This window comes from Spodoptera frugiperda, chromosome 1 (assembly GCF_023101765.2).
Source record: "Spodoptera frugiperda isolate SF20-4 chromosome 1, AGI-APGP_CSIRO_Sfru_2.0, whole genome shotgun sequence".
In the NCBI taxonomy this organism is placed as follows: Eukaryota; Metazoa; Arthropoda; class Insecta; order Lepidoptera; family Noctuidae; genus Spodoptera; species Spodoptera frugiperda.
In genome coordinates, this window is record NC_064212.1 from 4,991,549 (window position 1) to 5,008,132 (window position 16,584).

A 16,584-nucleotide genomic window follows, 5' to 3' on the forward strand; every position below is an offset into this window, starting at 1 on the left:
GGCTATTTTCCAATAACAACTTACTGGTTAAATGTGTGAGCCTGATCCTCTGATGATGTACAGGCCCCCTGGCGGCTCCGTCTCTCGTGAAAGGAGTTTCGAACACGAAGCGCCGTACATTATGAGCTCGTTCGAAGGAGCCCTCCCCACCACCAGACACTACTACTCCTTCTGGTGCAGCTCGAACCCAGGTCACTTGGATGTATGCTAGCTTGCTGTCCAGCTCGTCACGGTTCACCTGGTAGGGGGTTATTGTTTAGTGATTAGTGATTGTTTTTACTAATGGCGCGCCCACACATGCCCGACAGCCGGCATTTGTATCTTTTACCTGCGGCACGCGCGGCTTTTGATTGCTCAGTTTTTAAGCCGGCGGCCTGCTTTCAGCGGCAAGGCAGTCTGTAATCCCGGCGCATGTGTGGATGTGCGATAAGAGGCATGTACTACAGTATTGGTAGGAGTACGATCACTGCTGAACAGTTTAGCTACGCTTGAGAGGCAACTGGAGCATTGCATTTAGGTTACTAACACAAACTTTAGAGAATGTTGCGCACTGCGCACCCTATGGTGGTTGATTGCATTTTTAAAGCATCAACTGCAAAAAGAAAACTGTTGAAGACAAATCCTTCACGAAGCGTGGCGATTAACGTGTTAAGAAAGTATTTCTTGATCCAGAGCTGCGGACTACCTAGCAGGCTTACCGGGGCTCCGGCTCGAAAAGCAGGAGAAGGAACGGGGAAGACATTGGAATTTCGCCCCTCAAAAAAATAAAAAAAAATAGAGAGTATTTCTTGGGCGCTAAATATATAACATCACGTTAAGATAAATTTATTTTAAAAAATGCATAGTATTTTAAATGCTGAAAATTTTGCATTAGACAACTAGGTTACGTTAAGACCTACTTAGCATGTTTTTAAATAAATAAACTATTTTGGGTACAGTCGATTGCAAAAACGACTAATTCTCCTCCAAATTACCATTGTATTTATCAAAGTACGGAGAGTAATTAACTTGGCATAGTTTAATTTAGCTGTTAAAATAAATTAACACAAAGTCATTAAATGTTTTATAATGAAGGATAATAAGTCGTAAATCTACCATTACAAGTCTTTGTATACAAGTCAAATTACTTTATTTATAAACTACTAGCAAACTTTTATTGCCGAAAATAGTTCAAATTGCAATTGAATTAATTGTCAGCGTCCTAAACAATGCAATGAAAATTACATACATACATACATATCGTCACGCCTTTAATCCCCTAAGGGGTAGGCAGAGGTGCACAATGTACACCCACTTTTCACTATTTATGTTGTAAGTCCCTTGCAATGAAAATTATGGGTACAATATGGAAACAGTAATTTTTTTCTGCTATAAAAACTTATGAGATATTCCAGATCCCTGTATCAAACCCAGATCTGTTTAGTAATTTTGTCTTACGCCATCAAGAAACAAACTTTTGCATTGAAAATATAAGTCTAACCACTGTACTCAGAGTAATTTAATGGTTACTTAACCCAGTCCTTTGCAATTGTTTTCGATACAAAATCGTTACTAAGAAATAGTTTAAGTAATCATTAAATGACTTTGAATGCGGCAGTTAACGTTGTAAAATAATGTACGGAATGAGGATTCCGTTAGTACCTAATTGTTTTTCTTTTCGTGTCTTATCATAAATTTCCCAATTACACTTTTATCTTTATTATGTGGTATATGGAATTTATTTATTAGAAATTGAAATAAATACAAATGCTAGCGACCGATTAAATTAGGGTCTAATTTGTATCCAAAATATGAAACTACAATTCAAATGACGACAATCGATTGTTAATGTCAATCGGTGAAGCAATTACTTCTGTATTAGTTTATCTCAAAACTATTTTCTAAGATAAAGTGATAGGAATCTATACATATAATAAAATTATAACAACTCCATGTCTGTACATTACAGATATTTAAGAAAAAATAAGATGGGGGATCTTTATTCATTTAAGAAAAAATAAGATGGGGGATCTTTATTCAACCAATAGAAGCGAAAAACATGATTTAAAAAATTTTTGTCTGTCTGTCTGTCTGTTTGTTGTTCGCTTTTCACGCAAAAACTACTGGACGGATTTTGATGAAACTTTTTTTGTTATATAGCTATTAGTCCTCGCTAACATATAGGCTATCCTTTTTTTGGAAATTCGCCCTTTAAGGGGGTAAAAAGGGGAGGAGTAAGTTTGTATGAAACTCCGTCAGTTTTGAAGCTAATTCGATTAAAATTAATATTCGGCTATTTGGTTACAAATTAAGAATGATGCAATGAGGATTTTTGGAAAATATGCCTAATAGGGGCTGAAAAAGGGGGGGGTAAGTTTCCATGAAACTCCGTTAATTTTGAAGCTAAATCGATGAAAATTAACGCTTTTTACGTGAATTGCCCTTCGTTTGTACCGTCGCGTCGTATTACACGTACAATAAGCAACAAGGAGTATTTAATAGACGCCGACGGGGACAGCCGGTGGAGGGGTTTCCAGGAGTATATCGCGAGCATGCACTAGGACGAGTGTACACGATTCATCCGAGTAATAATGAATGTTATTACTTGCGTCTTTTACTGCACACAGTCCGGGGAGCTACTTCTTACACATATTTAAAAACTGTTAATGGTGTTGAGCATTCCACCTTTCACGAAGCTTGCAGCGCATTGCGTCTGCTAGATGACGATCGAAATTGGGACGACACTCTTGAAGAGGCCGTAGTCAGCGACACTCCCATCCGATTGCGACATTTGTTTGCAATCATGATAGTGTTCTGCGGACTTGCCCATCCAATGCAGCTATGGGAAAAATACCAACGGCATCTATCCGAAGATTTTCGTTTTGCGGCTAGGCGCGCTGATGGAGATAGTGTGGCAGAGTCTGACGAGCGTATTATTAATCGTTGCCTTTGTTCACTTCAAGATATTGTGATTTCAATAGGTGGCAATCCTTTGAGTCATTATGGTCTTCCAGAGCCGCAGGAAACCACTGAAGTTCGGCGTGTTGGTCGAGAGTATGCAGCGGAGACAAATTATGATCGTGCCGCGATGGCCGAAATCGTGAACAATAATATTGGCACCCTCACAAATGAACAAAAGTCTGTGTATGAACGAATTTTGAGAAGTGTCAGTCAACAGGATGGTGGAATATTTTTTCTTGACGCCCCTGGTGGTACAGGAAAAACGTTTTTAACTAGACTGCTACTTGCTGAAGTGCGAAGACAAGAAAAAATAGCACTAGCAGTCGCCTCTTCGGGTATTGCAGCCACTTTACTTCCAGGAGGTAAGACCGCCCATTCCATGTTTAAGATACCTTTGGACCTAGATATAAATGAAACACCAGTTTGTGCCATATCCCGAAATAGCGAAAAGGCAAAGATTCTTGCAGAGTGCAGCCTAATCGTTTGGGACGAGTGTACGATGGCGAACAAAAAGGCCGTGGAAGCCGTTAATCGCACTCTACAAGATATCCGGCGAAATGATCACGTTATGGGAGGGGTTACAGTTTTATTTTGTGGCGATTTTCGTCAGACTCTACCCGTGATTACCAGAGGAACTAGAGCTGATGAGGTCGGGGCATGTCTAAAACGCTCCGTGCTTTGGCCTCGGATAGAAAAATTGAGCTTGACGCAGAACATGAGGGCTCACTTAGGTGGAAACCCCAGTGCGCAGGAATTTTCTGGAGTTTTATTAAAAATCGGCGAAGGCTCATTTCCCGAATCAAGTAATTCAGTAACTCTACCCGACAACCTATGTAAAATTGTTGCTTCGGTGGAGGAACTCATTGATTTGGTTTATGGTGATGTTTCCCAATTAATAGGTCAAGACAATTCATGGCTTTGTGAGCGAGCAATACTTACGCCCAAAAATGACCAAGCCGCTGCCATCAACCAAATTATTCTAGAGCGAATTGAAGGAGACCAAGTTATACCGGTCTATAAATACAGTGGTAGATCAAATGAATGTTACAAATTACCCGGTTGAATTTTTAAACTCTCTCGCTGCACCTGGACTCCCCGCACATAATATTACTTTAAAAGTAGGCATTCCCATAATGTTGCTTCGTAATTTAACACCCCTAAGCTGTGCAATGGAACTCGGCTAAAAGTAATTGCACTTCGAAGTAATATCATAGAAGCCGAAATTCTCACGGGTTGTGGATCTGGTGAAGTAGTATTTATACCACGCATACCGCTAATCCCAAACCATTTCCCATTTCAATTTAAGCGCGTGCAGTTTCCCGTTACTCCATGTTTTGCGATGACCATTAACAAGTCACAAGGTCAGACACTTCGAGCCGCTGGTGTCGATCTTAGGACGAGCTGTTTTTCACACGGACAGCTTTATGTGGCTTTCTCGCGTGTCACTAGCTCCGATAATTTGTTTGTATTGGCTCCTACAGGTCCATCAAATGTGGTGTATAAAGAAATTCTTTAGGCTTATTGCGATGTATTTCGACGTTCGGTATGGTGGAAGTACAAAGTGTCCTGATCAACATATATGAGAAGTGGTTATTTAACTGGCATGCAACACCTTCACTTTAAAAACATACGGAAATGACTCTATTATAATAGTTTTTTATCTTCTGTTGGCGCATTAACATCTCTTGGCGAAACGGAGTTCGCGGGCACCAGCTAGTCTCTAATAGAATGCCATACGGCATTAAGTTCGCCTTATGTACCACTATTTTATTGTACATTTAAGATTAAATAAATAAATAACTGCCTCTGCCTACTGCCTGCCTGACTGCCTCGTTGGTTGAGTGGAACTCCCTACAAGGGGTCTCGGGTTCGATTCCTGGATCGGGCAAAGTATTGCTGGGCTTTTTTCGAAAATTTCTCAGTAGTAGCTCGGAGTCTGGAATTGTGCCCAGTATATGGCAATTGGTTCACGCCATATTAAATGAGACTTATAACACAAATGGTGAAAAGTGAGTGTACATTGTATAGCGGCATTACGTGTCGTAATGTGCACCTCTGCCTACCCCTTCGGGGATAAAAGGCGTGACGATATGTATGTATGTATGTATGAATCTCTAATAAAATTGTGATTACTAACCATATGGCATGAAGTTTGCCTTATGTACCACTATTTTATTGTATTGTGTACATTAAATATTAAAAAAATAAATAAACAGTGAATACTAACCGGCGCCGAATCCATGATCATCTTCACGTTACCAGCCCCATACTTCTGTTCGTAAAACTGTTGCAATTTCTCCGATATCTCACTCAGAGATGTTAGTTTGGGTTCTTTATAGATAAATTCTATGCCTTCTTCGTCTTCACCGAAATGCGCTTTACCGAAGAATGCGACTCTATAGAATCTGCCTAGAAGACGCTTTCCTGAGTTAGTAACTTCTATTACTTTGGCGTATGCTTTGGTTAGGTGCTGGTAGCAGGCTAGTAAGGCCTGATAGTCCTTTCTTCGCTCGTATAGAGGGATTATGAGCCTGTATAGTGGTCCTAGGAGTTCATATCTCTCGGCTTTGTCGACGGCTTCTGTGCAGACCATGAGTTGGTCGAGGAAGGCCTGCTCGTTGTAGTGGACATCTGTCATACCTGGAAGGATAAAGTAAGTTGTGGTTAGTTAGGTGAGTATGTATCTACTTACTTACATGTAAAAAATATTGTAACATTTTGATCTTTTTTCATGGTATAAGCCGGTAAACGAGCTGACGGATCATCTGATGGTGAGCAATCGCCGCCGCCCATGGACGCTTGAAACACCACAAGTGCCTTACCGACCTTTTAGGGGTTAGGAATTTAAGGGTTGTTGGGGAATCGAGGATTAGGAAGGGGGGTAATTGGGCCTCCAGTAACCTCACTCACACAACGCATCTTTTCGCACAATCTTTAGTGATTATTATATTTAAAAATATCAATTTATTAAACTTATATCTAGAACTCTACTGACAAGAACACTCTTAAGAACTTCTACTATATGTATGGGAGTGAGAAATACCTATTACAAAATATTGAATTATACAAAAACTTATATTAACTAATAAAAGTTACATAATCCTATGTGATGTAAGATTACATTTTATCGTTTTTAATTAATATCCTTCTTTCTCCTGACCTTTTGTCAAATTGACAGCGATTGGCAATAAGTCTTAACTAGATTTCTTTGAATATCACAGCTTAGCTTGGAATGAAACGACTGTCCTACTGTCATGGTTTCCGTAATACATTGCTTAGGTACAATAAACCAGTCATCAGACCACACTCGATAGAATTTGAAACGAGCCGCGTGTACACAACTTGTTCCGAATTCTATCGAGTGTTACTGTAAATGCAACGAGGTTACTCGACTCGTTTCAAGCCATGTCAGAGCCCACAATAATAAATAAAAGGTGGACATTACAAATAATACTAGAGGGTTCACGCTTAGTTACATGGTAACAATCTACTCACAAACACAATATTACAAATTAAGGTCAAAACAGCAAAGTAAAAACATTTTCGAAGCGAAACTAAATAACAAGAATGTTTTATTAAGATTAAATTTGTAATGGTAGCAATTGGAATTGGACATAACACATGGAAACAATGCCTATTATTATAAAATACTATTCGCAAGGTAAGTATGAAAGTAACTCGGACTATCAGTACCTTTAGTACAAGTTTGAAAACGAAACGAAACGAGAGCGCGTTCTTCTCGTTTCGATTATTTTAAACGTAAAGCAAACTAACTCAGTACTAAGGCTACTGTTGGGAATATATTAAGGAGACTGGACTGATTTCGTTAATTCCTTATTTTAATTGTCAGGAGGTTCTTGAGAAAGAAGCAAATCGTTTAAATGCATTGTAAGAGCCCCCCACACTTTCCCGCTACTGCAATCCCGGATTTACAATAGATATCAACCACAAAAATAGCGAAATAACAAAGTACAGTGTGTAGCAGGGCCTCATATATTGAACAACCAACTGATTGGATCTAATTTGGTATTTTTCAAAGTTTAAATTTAGGATAAAAACATTTAGTTTTTGAGTTATTTTTGTGACAATTTAATGTAAATTTTATGTGCCGACACAATAAAAAAAATCATCATATAATCAACAGAAGAAGCTAAAATGTCCAAGCACCACGGATTTTTTCTATTAACATTATAATTTGTAGTAGAAAAAATATCATTCGATTATTTTCATCATTAATTATTTCATTTTATCAGTCTAGACGTGAGTCCGGCTTTTATTTCGAAATCTGTGTCTTTACTAAACAACAAACAATAACAATAACAAATATTTTGCTCGACCCGGGGAATCAAACCCGTGAAGTGGGTCAGGCATCGTATGATCGCTGGGCCGAACCAATTATAACTTTTAAATAGATTTATGTTAATTTTAGTAATCGGGTGAATGACCTTTATACATAGAGTGTGGATGTCTATTTTTTTATTTTATTTCTCTATCACCATGGCAATATAATTTCTTAGTACCATAACAAGTTTTTGTGATCAGTCTAATGTAGGTACCTAACTATAGTCTTTAAATTTAGAAACACTAGATTATTTAATACCTAGTAAAACAGGTATTATCGCTAGACCAAAGGAAAAATACACAAGAACATAAAGGTTTAAAATTAAACAAATTTTGAATACTTCCTTATGTAGTATCTTTGTCTATTTACAGGAGATTACCATAAAAAGGGAGTAGCGATAAGGGACCTTGGATGCGAGTAGCTTTCAGGAAATTCTTAATAGGTACAGGTCTATCTTTCATTCTTAATAGAAAAAATATAGTAAGTGTGGAAGAACCATGCTTCGGCACGAATTGGCTAGCTCGACTGGCGTGATACCACGGCCTCAAAGAAAACCGACGTGAAACAACGTTTGCGTTGTGTGAGTGAGGTTACCGGAGGCCAAAAACTTCTCAATCTACCGAATCCCTGATTCCCCAACAACCCTTAAATCCCTAACCCCCAAAAGGCCGACAATGCACTTGTAACGCCTCTGGTGTTTCGGGCGGCAGCGATTGCTTACCATCAGGTGATGCATCTGCTCGTTTATCGGCTTATACCATAAAAAAATGTGTGATCCTCCATTGTTCTACCTACCCACTACTATCGTATTTGTTCATCTTGATAACGATGATTCAAGACCACGGTGTACAAACTAACATTGAAAACTATATGAAAACATTTCATGAATGAAAAGCCTAACCTTGACTCGCCCTACACGTAAGTACCGCACATTACAGTTATACATCCGCATCCTTATATCTAAGACCATCTAATACAGCCACGTGCATAATATTAATTTCAAAATTGAAAAAACGCACAATAAGCCTGCACACAATCGTGCAATTTTCGTTGTTAAACGGATTACGTTGTTAGGAGATTCGCAGAGCTATTGAAGCGATGCTGTCCGGCGACCCTCTTGAAACACAATTCTATGTATCTCTATATAAATGGAGCAGAGGCTCCGAGTGTTGCAGTCGAAAACGGTTCGCGAACGCGCGTACGTACCGCCTGATAAGACACCGCTCCGTCGGTTCGGCGGGAAATTGGCATTTAAATATGGAGTTGGTGTTAATGTTGGTGCTCGTGTCAGTGGCGGCTGTGTGCGGGAACGTACCTCAAGGTGCCGAAGTAGACAAACAACTGTCGGACACTAAAACTATCGCAGCATTCGTGGTACGTCTGATGATTCGCTATTCAGCCAGTCACGACAGGCCGGCGTGCCGACTTCCTACATGAATCGCAGATCATTCATTTAATGACGAACTGTCGACAATCATGTTATCAAACGAGTGCCGGTAGTTCACCACTTACAATTGACATGATGCCGAAAATTTCTCCAAGTATTTTATTAGGTATTTGAGCGAGTGTCGAAACTGATAATATGTAAATAAACACTGTTTGGTACATTTAATTGTGAGTTACATAAATTAATTAACGTGTTTATTATTTTAAGGTATTCGCTTCGTCATAATGTAGTACTTTAGGATTGTAACTAAATTGTCAACAGATCTTTCGGCATGGCGACCGCACCCCCGACCACGAGGAGTTAGCGTTGTACCCAGCTGAAAACGTACTAAACGACAACCTCTTCTTCCCGTACGGGAAGAAAGCACTGACTAATGTAAGTGTATACTTTTTCATGTTAGAGTAAAGAGAGAATAGAGAAACGAATAAGATTGTGAGTGAGTTACTCACGATAGCTACACAAATCAAAATAGCATATAGTAATGTGTCATATCGTTAGTGTAAGTATTGTTCAAACAACAGCAATATTAGCCAACAGCGATAAATAACATTCAAATCCATTTTACATACCAATATCACTGAAAGCACCGAAAGTTGCACCTAGAAACCAGAGCATTTATCAAAAACTGACATTGAATCATGAATTATGCATTCTAAGGACAGCATGATCTGATGAAATGGAACTAGGAATGAAGCTGAGTAGGACAAAATGTATTTTTTCTAATTAGGCATGTAAATATTGTTATTAATACAAATATATTGATTAATGATGATGATGATTTCATATTCAGTCGAACTCACGTGATAAACATAGTTGGTAAATCAATAATTAATATGAATTTCATAATGTATGTAAAATCCACTGTTCTCCGAAGAAGGACATGATTAACTTCCATGCATAGATAATACCTAGCTAACTCGCGATTGCGGGCGACTGACTGGGGGAGTCAGGCGTACGCTGCATGAGCGGGAGTGGGCGTTAGTGTAGTGTTCCACGAGCGCCACTCGAGGTAGGGAAGGAGGCTTCAAAGGTTGCTAGATGGTCAAGGCATGCCGGATGCGGTGAATCCGCAAGGGCAACTCGAGATAGGGACACGAGAGAGAAGGAACACCGCGGTGGTTTCAGCCAGTAAGAGTCCGGCACGCCTCCCGTAAAGTGGGAAGTCCATGAGGATTTCCATCGCGTTACAAAAAGAAGCTAATTGGGTATTAGGATATCTAAATATACGTAGATTTAATCCCTGAGATTAAGGCTTTGAATAAGTTTAACAAAAACCCCAAAATATTGTATAAAACATTGTAAAATGTTATCTGTAGATGGGGCATTTTCCTCTTAGGAAAAAAGCCATACTTAAAAAATAAAGATTAAGTAAGAAAAAATGTTATCGGTATGATATGAACATTATAAACACGGATAATCTATTAGCTACGGTCTTGGATTCAACAAATATTGAATTTGTAGACGACCAAGTACTAGCTTTACGTAAAAATACAATGTTCTTTATTTTACAAACTTATATTCCTGAATGAAAATCTATATATTAATACGTGATGCAAAAACTTTCGGAACCTTTTTACAAGAATTGCGCGGACGTAGGAGCATAAAATTTGGTACACTTATAGTTTATGTGTAGGAGAAGTGAAAAATGCTAATATTTTTCAAAAATAATACTTATAAAGTACATTAAATCAATAAATAAAACATTACACACACTACCATGCATAGCATCGTATTTGACAAAATGTCAAAATTGACAGACATTGTGATGATATTCTCACGTCTTATGAAAAGAGGCTTCTCATTGAAGGAGGTTTGGTTATTCATGATGCGCCGGAATATATTAATTTGAATTTCACAAAACTAATAGCAATTTGTTAAATAAAAATTATCCTTGAACGTATGGAAAGTGGTATTGTAAATTAAATCGTATATGGTCGAATTTCGACCACTAGGCGACCACTAGTTTGAATAAAAATAAAGAGACGACGGAGTCACCGAAAGAACATTGACTCGACTTTTTTGTCTTTGAAGGAGGATAAATCCTATAGAAAAATAACTGAATTGTAATGTGCATGAAATAAGAACGAAACAAATTCTTAAGATAGCCTTAGTAGGTATTGTATGCACATCAAGTGTCTGTGATATTGAGATAGAATATGATATTATCTAAACATTCTAAAGAGTCACCGTATCAGTTATAAAAATACGAATTTTGCCACGGGTAGTGTGAATATTTTGATTTATCTAAGGACGTTTATGTAATACCTACTCAATGAATCAATATGTCTTCTGTCTCCTCATCTAACCATTCATCGATTAGGTTGAAATACTAAGGAATACCAACATTATAGATATTGTATATTATATTTTACTGCCCCAAAAGAACTAGTCGATTCATAGACAATATTTTTAACCCCCGACGCAAAAAGAGGGGTGTTATAAGTTTGACGTGTCTGTCTGTCTGTCTGTCTGTCTGTCTGTCTGTCTGTCTGTCTGTGGCATCATAACTCCCAAACGGATGCAGTGATTTCAATTTAGTTTTTTTCGTATGAAAGGGGACTTACGTGCGAGTGTTCTTAGACATGTTTGAGGAAAATCGATTAAGCCGTTTTAAAGTTATGGGCGGTGAAAGTGGGGAGATTAGCCGAAGGTCTGCAAATATACTGGGATGGGGTCTCAAATTAAACCGCAATGAAAGAAGATATTGAAAGATATTATTTTTTCTTATTAACAGAAATAAAAAATTAAATAAAAATTAAAAAAATAATAATAAGTAATTAAATTAAAATTTAATAACAAAAATATAAAAACTTTTAATTTAACGTTTTATTATAAACAAAAAATCTTGCACCAATGTAATCTTTAGCCTACTTATATGTAGAAACAAAAATTTGTAATTAATAAGTAAAAAAAAATAATAAATAAAAGCGAACGAGCTTGACCTCGAATGTAATCTTTACCTTAACAAGAAACGAAATTATAGTAAGTATGTGTAATATACTAAGCCTAACTTAACCTAACCTACCTATAAAAAGTATAAAATAAAATATTAAATTAAAAATTTAAAAAACCCCGACAAAAAACTTAATTTCCTTTTAAAAAGTAAAAAAATAATAAAAGAAACTTAATCTTAAAGTACCTAAGAATGTACTAATAATTCTAAAAAAATACGTCTCGTTGGGGGACCGCATTCATATGTACACCGCCGCCCGCGCCGCTATATTTCTATTTTAGAATATAATAGAATAATTCTAAGAAATAATTAGGAGCGGTCCCCCAACGCGACGTATTTTTTTAGAATTATTAGTACATTCTTAGGTACTTTAAGATTAAGTTTCTTTTATTATTTTTTTACTTTTTAAAGGGAAATTAAGTTTTTTGTCGGGGGTTTTTTAAATTTTTAATTTAATATTTTATTTAATTTGACTGACCTAAACTGATTATGGAAAAAAACGATGAAGGTTAGATATGTTAGGAATTTAACGATTAGTTTATGCTGTTTTACTGGACAGCTTCAAAACAAAATCTTCAATACTAACTATATTTACATAGCTTTAGGTAGTTGAATAAACAAATACATATTTTTTTAATTAACATTTGTCTACAGAAAGGTAAACAACGTAGTTTCTTCGTGGGGAAGTATTTGAGGCAGAGGTACGATGGTCTCATATCCAAGTTGTATCTGCCTGATGAGATCACCATTCGTACGACTGACTATGCCAGGACCAAGATGACGGCTTTGACTGCCTTATCAGCCTTATACCCACCACCACCAGCCCAGAGATGGAACCCTGACCTGGACTGGCAGCCGATTCCATACAACACGCCACCTTATGAAGATGATGATGTGAGTATCAGCAAATTTCAACTAATATTGTAATTGAAAACAGGTTCCTTTCTTACTTCTTTACAAAACGGTTTTATTCAACACTAGCGACCCGCCCAGCTTCGCATGGGTGCATTGGGGATATACTATGCCTGTAATACATATAAACCTTCCTCTTGAATCACTCTACCTACCTACCTACACTTACAAAAAACCGCATCAAAATCCGTTGCGTAATTTTAAAGATTTAAGCATACAGACAAACAGCCAAAAATAGCGACTTTGTTTTATACTATGTAGTGATGTCCTGTTTATTTATTTGGGTCAAATTTAGTAATTAGGGACAGAAGGGGGTTACTCTTTTTCGATGACCATATAATACAAGTCCATTAAAGCCGTAGCGCTGCCTGTAGCCCAATGACTGATTACTGCACAATGTGTTGCGGGCTCGGTTTCCGCACAGACTAATTGAGACGCAAAATTGCTAAGCTATATGTCCGATCCACTTCAAGTATTGTTCCGAGATTGGGTGTGATGTCGATGTGAAAAAAGGGTTTCATAAAATATACAGGAGGAAAAACCAAGGGGTAAAATAGTCCGGAGCTGCGAACTACCTAGCGGAACGGGGTGGTCCCTCTCGTCTCTCCTAAGACGGGAGAAGTCATTGGATGATTTTCTCCCCTCAAAAAAGGGGGTAAAATAGCATTGTACAGTATGCATTTCGTTGATTTTCTTTAGAACTACATAACTAAGAACATTATTGGTATGCTAATTATTTACACATTAAATTAAATATTCAAGAAATGTGTAATCAATATGCTATCAGGTATTCAGCTAGTGATAGCATGATCAGACAACCGGTTGCTTAATGTATGAACGCTTAATGTAGGAGCTCAAATCATGGAATCAAAATATAAAATTATGTACACACAATACAAATATAATAATATGTATTTTTGTTTGCATTTGTACATTATTTAATTAAATTAAATATTAATTCTTGACACGATGAACGTCAACCTGTTTTTGTTAGTTCCTATTTTTAATTAAAATAGAATTAGGTAGTTGAATTATTCAGTCTTTTTGCCCCTGTCTTTACTAAATAAAAATCTTTGTGTTTTGTGTTTAGCTAAACTGCTCGAGATTATCTTTTTAATACAGTTTAGAGTATATAGTAGAAATACTATAATTTTAGATAGATTAATTTCCCTTTTTTTTCATTTTGACTCTATTTTTAATATCTTATGTTTGTTTCAGCTTCTGTACTGGTATAACTGCCCCCGATACTTATGGTTGAGGGACAAAACCGCTGAGCTGCCAGAAATAAAAAAATGGATAGAACCCTATCAATCTCTCTTCTCCTATTTAAGTAGTCACACAAAGACAAACATTACGAAACCAGAAGACGTATTCTTCTTAGATAACTTATTTCAAACATTGGTTCGTATACAAATAGATTACTAACAAGATATTATAAGTTTTTATTATAGATTGCTAAATTAATTGTGTGTTTTTAGAAAAATGTCGGCGTGAATCCCCCAGAATGGGCCCAACAAGTAATGCCGAAAATAAAGGACGTAACTAAAATTGAATACGCCCTAGAATTTTATAACGCAGATCTAGTCAGATTGGCATCAGGTAAACGTCTTAAATAATACTAAACATGCAAATTCCCCTACCGAACTTAAGTGGGACAAAAACTACTACATTTATTTTCTTCCAGGTGTATTAATGCAATCGATAGTAAATATATCAAATTCGATAATAAATGAGCCTGATTTTGAGGCGAATAAGCTGTATTTATACTCAGCACATGAGAACAATGTAGCTGGTTTGATGGCTGCAGCCAGAGTGTTTGAGGCACATCAGCCTAACTATGGCTCAACATTCTCTTTAGAACTTAGGAATAACACCAAGACTGGACAGTTTGGCATGACGGTAAGCAAACTAATTTAAAATCCCAATAATAGCATAATTGTAAAAGTTTTCAAGGATGTATCTTTCCTCTGGTGTTGCGGGTGTCCATGGGCGGCGCTAATCGCTTACCATCAGGTGACTCGTCTGCTCGTTTGCCACCTATTTCATAAAAAAAATGTGTGCATGTTTCTTACTCTTCCACGCAAAAAATACTGAATGAATTTGAATGGAATTTGGCATAGCGACAGATTTATAGTCTGGAATAACACATAGTTTACTAATTATCCTGAAAGCGCAGCTGAAATTGCTGGCAGAAACAAGTGTAAGTTAAAAAATATACCGAGGAATATGCCCTTTTTAGGCACGAATTAAATTGCTTAGTACCTATCTATGTAGGTTATTTAGCAAGGCTATTTATAGGAAAATAAAGTAAATTTTTGTGTCAACCCTATTATCTAGAAAACAAAAGAAACGTAAATGTTATTGTTCTTTAAATTGAACACGTGAATGATGAACGATGAAGACAATTTGCATCATTCAACACGGAGTTCTTTTGAAGGAAAATATCGTGAAAAAGTATGACTGAAACTAGTATATCTTTTGGCTAATTATTGCTATATTGTGCATACAATAATAAGCTAAGATAATTACTGAAGCGATAAAATTATATTAGAAACATAATTACATCATTATAATAATGTATAACATGCATACATTATTAGGTACTATTGTTCCAAGTTATTTCCTTCAGTATTTTACTGAAATATGTTTTAATGAGTCGTCTTAGTCTAAAGATGGATCGTTAAGAGATGTTGCTACCTTTATTTTTGCGATTTTGTCTTAACGTTTTGAATTTGTACTCATATTTATCTAAGTGTTAAATTAGTATTGTTTCAAAGATTTAGTAGTTATCAGTTTAAACAGATAAGCAAATTGACATTGAGGGTATCAAAGAGAGCGCGTGGGTGATGCATGCATTGCAAAAAATATATTTAGAGTCATCTATTAAACGAAAGGTGTGATATTTGTCATTTACTTGACTTTTTTGTTACGACTTCAGCGTTCAGTGAGGCTGAAATTGTAATATATTTTTTCTAACGACATTGAAGTAAAGAAATAGTAAATTGCATAACGGTAGAGACTACAGGGCATCGACCTATCACTCAGTAAATATTTTATTGAGAAAATATTGCATATTAAAACTCTCCATCTTTTCTACAGTTTGAGGGATTATATTTAGTACTAGCTACTTCCGCGCGGTTTCACCCGCTCTGCTCGGCTCCTATTGGTCATAGCGTGATGTTTAATAGCCTATAGCCTTCCTCGATAAATGCACTATCCAACACAAAAATATTTTTTCAAATCGGACCAGTAGTTCCGGAGATTAGCGCGTTCAAACAAACAAACAATCAAACAAACTCTTCAGCTTTATAATATTAGTATAGATTTGGACTAATAATTTTCCTGTTCACAGGCGGTGTACGCGCGTAACGCCGGTGGTCCCAGCGAGATCTTACCAATTGACGGCTGCGACGGCGCACTATTCTGCGATTTCGACAAGTTCTTGACCCTCGTCCAAGACGTAATATGGTCAAAAGAAGAGATGGATGAACAATGCAAAAACGTAACGGACTTATAGTACAATTTTATACATATATGATACGAATAAAGTGGCTGTGATTTCTATGTTGTTGTTTAATTTAAATGTATGTGTTATACAATATGTATGTGTTATACAATATGGCTACGCTAGAATAATAACGAATAACCGTGGAAATAAGTATGAAATGTTATGAAGTATTAACTGTTGGTTTATATAGTACAAGTTACACACCGGATTCACTCATATGCATATAATGCCTAAAGCGTAACATATTATGAGAAGTCCTAAACCTATACATAGTCCGTATGTACATTGAAACAGTATTTAATTAAATGGGTGTTGGAATATTAAACTCTTTGTGTAGAGGAGGCTGTGCTCAGCAGTGGTTTGTCACGATTTGATATAATACTCTCAAGTAAATACCTTTTTTAAACTTCTATTGACCTAAACGTACGTGCTGGTATTTTAGCTGGGTTTTTCCAAGGGTATCAAAGCCTCCGAAAGGAGCA

The 16,584-nt window shown here is 36.8% G+C and overlaps 2 protein-coding genes across 3 annotated transcripts in view; one reads left to right on the forward strand and one right to left on the reverse strand.

Annotated features, from left to right (window-relative positions):
- LOC118272980 (dedicator of cytokinesis protein 9) overlaps window positions 1-16,584 on the reverse strand; it is a 49,808-nt gene that overhangs the window by 3,254 nt on the left and 29,970 nt on the right. Inside the window, exons 30-32 of one of the 2 annotated variants that reach the window (XM_035589702.2) lie at window positions 9,299-9,328; window positions 5,168-5,580; window positions 25-238 (exon numbers count right to left, since the gene is read on the reverse strand). In XM_035589702.2, coding sequence (XP_035445595.2) covers window positions 25-238; window positions 5,168-5,580; window positions 9,299-9,328 — 657 coding nt within the window. The remainder of the gene's footprint in view (window positions 1-24; window positions 239-5,167; window positions 5,581-9,298; window positions 9,329-16,584) is intronic. The other variant, XM_035589703.2, reaches the window with a different exon arrangement.
- LOC118272983 (venom acid phosphatase Acph-1-like) lies at window positions 8,416-16,158 on the forward strand. Its single transcript, XM_035589708.2, is given in 8 exon segments — window positions 8,416-8,544; window positions 8,546-8,656; window positions 8,991-9,104; window positions 12,337-12,576; window positions 13,813-13,995; window positions 14,073-14,193; window positions 14,279-14,493; window positions 15,947-16,158. Coding segments are annotated over 8 exon segments (1,263 nt in total). The 5' UTR covers window positions 8,416-8,430; the 3' UTR covers window positions 16,112-16,158.